The 4,736-nt window shown below is 52.3% G+C and overlaps 1 protein-coding gene across 1 annotated transcript in view; it reads left to right on the top strand.

Moving 5' to 3' along the window:
- The first annotated feature begins 585 nt into the window (after nucleotides 1-585).
- Nucleotides 586-4,736, top strand: part of ASMTL (acetylserotonin O-methyltransferase-like) — a 22,982-nt gene continuing 18,831 nt past the window's right edge. The window contains exons 1-3 of the mRNA XM_006902417.1: nucleotides 586-678; nucleotides 3,851-3,982; nucleotides 4,081-4,083. Of these exons, the coding sequence (XP_006902479.1) occupies nucleotides 586-678; nucleotides 3,851-3,982; nucleotides 4,081-4,083 (228 nt within the window). The remainder of the gene's footprint in view (nucleotides 679-3,850; nucleotides 3,983-4,080; nucleotides 4,084-4,736) is intronic.

Raw genomic sequence — 4,736 nt, 5'->3', positions numbered from 1 at the left:
CTTCTGGTAAAGGGGGCGGGGCGGTAGCAAGGATCGGAGGCGGGGCTCAATCTTAGGGGCGGGACCTACTCAGCAAGACGAGCTACGATACGTCGAGCAGAGATGTAATGGTCGCAGACGCAAAAGGGGAGGAGCTTAGGCTGGAAGCGGGCCAGCAAATGGGCGTGACAAGGAGTAGGCGTGGCCACGTAAGAGGCGTGGTATACGTCACAAAGGCGGGGCTTCCTACAGAGGCAAGCCCGCCCTAGGAGCGTGGTTTTGTCTAAGGCAGGCTAGGGGATTGGAGAGGCGTGGCTGCTGTGGGCGTGGCATTACGTGACGCTCGATGGGGCGGAGCCTCATCTGCAGGGACCACAAGGAAGCTGGAGAGAGCCGAAGGGCGGAGCTTCTACACCAATCAGGAGCCGAGGATGCCGCAGGCAGGGCGTGGCGACGTAACAGGAGGCGGGCCTTATTAGAAGCGGCCCAGTCCTGTGGAGGCGTGCCTGCGTCGGGGGGCGTGGCCTGTCTAGGAGCTGGCGTGCTGGTCCAACACTGAAAACCCGCTGTCTTGGCTGGTGGTCAGCGCGGTGGTCACCTGCAGCCATGGTCCTGTCCCCGGTGATCGGGAAGCTGCTGCACAAACGCGTGGTGCTGGCCAGCGCCTCGCCGCGCCGCCAGGAGATCCTCAACCAAGCGGTGAGCAGAGGGCTGGCCATTGGCCGAGGTCAGGGCCAGAGGCCAGGGTCACATGTCAGAGGCCAGAAGCGGGATCCAGACTTCAGATCTGCCGCCCAGCATCAAATAACGGTGGCACGAGGAGGGGATGGGGTCTAGATCCGAGGCTGGGGCTGCTACGGTCAGGGACCTAGGTTAAGGGTCAGTTCCAGGGCCTGCAAACTATGATCAGGGACAGTCTGCATGATCAGGGGGCTGTGGGGCCAAGCCAGAGAGGACTGGACAGTGGTCTGTCTGCCTATTGAGGTCCCTTGTGTACGAGGGTCTGCCTATTGATAAGTGGACTGGACTGAAGTTTTGTAGAAAGTGGCATAAGATTGGGGAATTTATAGGAAGGAGAGAGGACTGGGGAGGACAGTGGGGAGAGGGCTCTGTCTGGAGGAGGAGGGACAGTAACAGGGAGAGTAGTGGACTGAGGTGGACATTGTGAAGGAGGATCTGGAAGTGGAAGGAGGTCTGGGCTGGGACCAGCATGGAGTCAGCCCCCCTCAAGGGCTGAAGGGGGAACAGATTTGTTCCTAGATGGTCACTCTCCCCACCACATGCCTTCTGTGTCTGCAGTCCACCCTCCTGTCCCCCTAATGCTGTGGACGGCTCCACATTCCACTCCCTCCAGACCCTCTTTGTAAGTGTTTGTTGGGCCACACCACCCCCTAGCCCATTCCTGTCCTATACCGTCATTTCCAGCCTTCTTGTCAAATTCCCCAAAGCCGTGGATCCGAATCCAAGTTGTCTGACAGCCTCAGGCGATGGTCAGTCTTTGCCCTCTTGACTGACCGTGAGCCCCTGTCAGTGCCGTTGTTCAATACTGCCCTCTGACCCTGCCTGGCTGTGTCCCCGTTCTCTCCCCAACTCTCAGAGAGGAGTTGTAACCTCAGTAAAAGTAGATCCAGTTGACTTGAACAGATGAGCGTCTTGTGAGCCTGGCTAAAGAGACACACTGTCTAGGCTCCTAAAATAAAACACTGGGCTTTATTCTCTCCCTGTCCTAGAAGCCAGAGGGCATGGTGTGGGCAGGGCTGTGCCCCTCCGTAGGCCTGAGGGAGGGTCCCTTCTCATTTCTCCCAGCTTCTGGGTCCTCCAGGTGATCCTGGACTCATGACTACATCTCTCAGCTTCACACAGCTGTCTCTCCTGTGAGTCTCAGCTCCTCTATTAAAAAGACACCACTCAGAGGACACCAGGACCCTCCCTCCTCCAGTTTGACCTCACATGAAGTCAATTTCATCTGCAAAAACTGTTCCCCCCCCCAACAAGGTTATAGTTGTTGTTAGGTGTTGAGACAAGTTTGACCCTTAGAGACCTAGTGAACCACAGATCTAAGCCCTGTCCTGTGCTGCCCAGTCCTCATCCTCCCTGACACGCTCCAGCCCATGACTGTGGCCAGTCATGTCATTAGAGGGCTTCCTCTCCTTCACGGACCTTCCCAAGCATCATGTCAAAGTATGTGAGACAAGGCTTTCTTGTCTTTGCCCCCCAAAGAGCATGCTGACTGCACCTTCTCCAAGACATACATTAGTGTGTTCTTGTGTCAGTCCATGGGATGGTGGAAAGCTCTCCTCGAACACCACAGCTCAAAAGCATTGGTTCTTTGTCTGTGATCCTTAGTCATTGTCCAACTTTCAAATGCATAGCAAGTGATCTGAAAGACCATGGCCTGAATCAGGCACTCTGTCTAGCCACTTTTGCAGTCTGAAGTTGGCCAAACATATGGAAAGACAGGGTAGTGGTGGGAATCATTCAATGGTGATTGATTTTATAAAACAATGCATGGGGGGATTTAAAGCAGATGGTCATACCATTTGATGGGTGGAGGGAGAGGTGGATTAAAGAAAGGGGGAAAACAATGTATATGAACTGTGTAAGTAAATCAGTTGTTGTTGTTATGTGCCATCAGGTCACCTGCAACTCATAGTGACTCTATGGACAACATCCCTAAACTCTGTCTGTCCTGTGCCAATCGCACTGTCTCTGACACACCCACCCCAATTACCCCAGTCACTGAATTAATCCACCTTACAGAGGGTCTTCCTCTCCTGTGCTGTCCCTCCACCCTCCCAAACATCCTTCCAGACGTCCTTCTCCAAGAACTGGTCCCTCCTTGCAACAAATCCAAAGTATGTCAGATGAAGCCCCAGAAGCCTTGCCTCCAAGGAGCAGCCTGGTTTCACCCTCTCTTGGATGAACCTTGTTGTTCTCCTAGCAGTCCATGGTATATTCAATACTCTTCTGCAGCACCACAGCTGAAAGGCGTCAGTTCTCCTTTTATCCTCCTTGTCATTGTTTATCTCTTTGATGCATAGCAAGTGATTGCAAAGACCATGGCCTCAATCAGGTGCACCTTAGTCTCCAGACTGACATCTTTGCTCTTCAGTACTCTGCAGAGGTCTCTGACAGCGGTCTGCATGCAATTCGTCTTTCAATTTCTGGGCTGCTGGTAACAAGTAAACCAATATAAAATTTTTAAAAAAATTAAAAATAAAACCCCAGGATGTCTGGGATTGATGGTATGAAACACCATGTTAATGGATTGTGTGAAACACATGTGTACTAACTTTTTAAGCAAATCAATATAAAATAATTTGTTTTAAATTTTTATTGTATTATTTTTACGTGTACCATCAAATCAGATCTGACTGGTACAGGAGGAGATTGCCCCCTCCTTCTCCAGCAGAGCATCTGGTGGATTTGAACCATGTACTTCTGGGATTGCAGTGCAGCGTCTTGCCACTAGGCCACCAGAGCTCCCTTTAAAATAATTCTTTTAAAAAAAAGAGAGAAAAGCATTCCTAATAATCATTGTTGCCTGGATTGTGAGAGTTGGAAACCAAGTAGCAGGCTGGAGCTGGACACTGTGAACATGTGGACAGAAACGAGGCTGAGGACCCAATCCTTGAGTTTTGCACATTCAGTGAATGAAACAAGCAGAGGAACGTAATACCTCTTTGCAGTTTTATGCGTTTTCACCTAAGGGATAATAATAAAAAAGACGTGATACCCCAGTTCTTCCAGGTGCATGCAGCTGTCAGCATCCTGGAGAAATGCACAGGGCCGTGGAGAGCGAGGTGGAGGTTTCTCTCACCCATGTCAGGCGTCCTGTCTCCTGACCCACCTGCCGTCTTTGTGTCCCCAGGGTCTCCGGTTCGAGGTGGTCCCGTCGCACTTTAAGGAGACGCTGGAGAAAGGCTCCTTCCCCACGCCTTCCGCCTACGCTGTGGAGACCGCCAAGCAGAAGGCCCTGGAGGTGGCCCACCGAATGCACGCGGTGAGACCTGCCTGTGAGTCCGTCCACCCCAAGGCGCTCAGGTGCCCAGGAAAAGGTTGGCGGTTTGAATCCACTGGCTGGTCCTTGGCTCAAAGGAGAAGGTGGTCTGCTCCCTGAAAGCAGTTCTGTCCAGTCCCTCGGGGTCACATCCACTCAGCACTGGCTCACAGATACTTGTTTTGCAGGTTGGGTTTATAAATTAAAAGCCAGCATGATAGGATGATGGTCAAAGGACTCAGGGGCTAAGTGCAGGTTAGTGGTTCAGACCCACCAGCTGCTGCAAGGGAGAAAGTGGAGGCCGTCTGCTCCTGGAAAGATTCACAGCCTTGGAGACCCCATGGGGCAGCTCTGCTCTGTCCTGCAGGGCTTCTGGGAGTCAGACACAAATGAATCCCAGCTGGTGACGCTGTATCTCATATGTTGTTGCGATGTGTCGTTGAGTCACTTGTGACACATAGTGACTATGTACAACAGCCCTGAACCCTGCTCTATCCTGTGCCAACTTTATTGTCTCTGACACACCCACCGCCATGACCCCAGGCACTGAATCAATCCATCTCCTAGAGGATCTTACTCTCCTGTGCTGTCCCTCCACCCTCCCAAGCATAATGTCCCTCTCCAAGGACCGGTCCTTCCTAGCAACATGTCCAGAATATGTCAGACGAAGCCTCGGAATCCTTGCCTCCAAGGAGCAGCCTGGTCTCACCGTCTCCAGGGTGAATCTGTTTGTTCTCCTAGTAGTCCATGGTATATT

This window comes from Elephantulus edwardii, unplaced genomic scaffold, assembly GCF_000299155.1.
Source record: "Elephantulus edwardii isolate Elephantulus edwardi_28Jun2011 unplaced genomic scaffold, EleEdw1.0 scaffold00410, whole genome shotgun sequence".
NCBI classification, from domain to species: domain Eukaryota; kingdom Metazoa; phylum Chordata; class Mammalia; order Macroscelidea; family Macroscelididae; genus Elephantulus; species Elephantulus edwardii.
The sequence above is the reverse complement of the archived record's forward strand: the minus strand, read 5'-3'. Positions and strand labels throughout refer to the sequence as shown.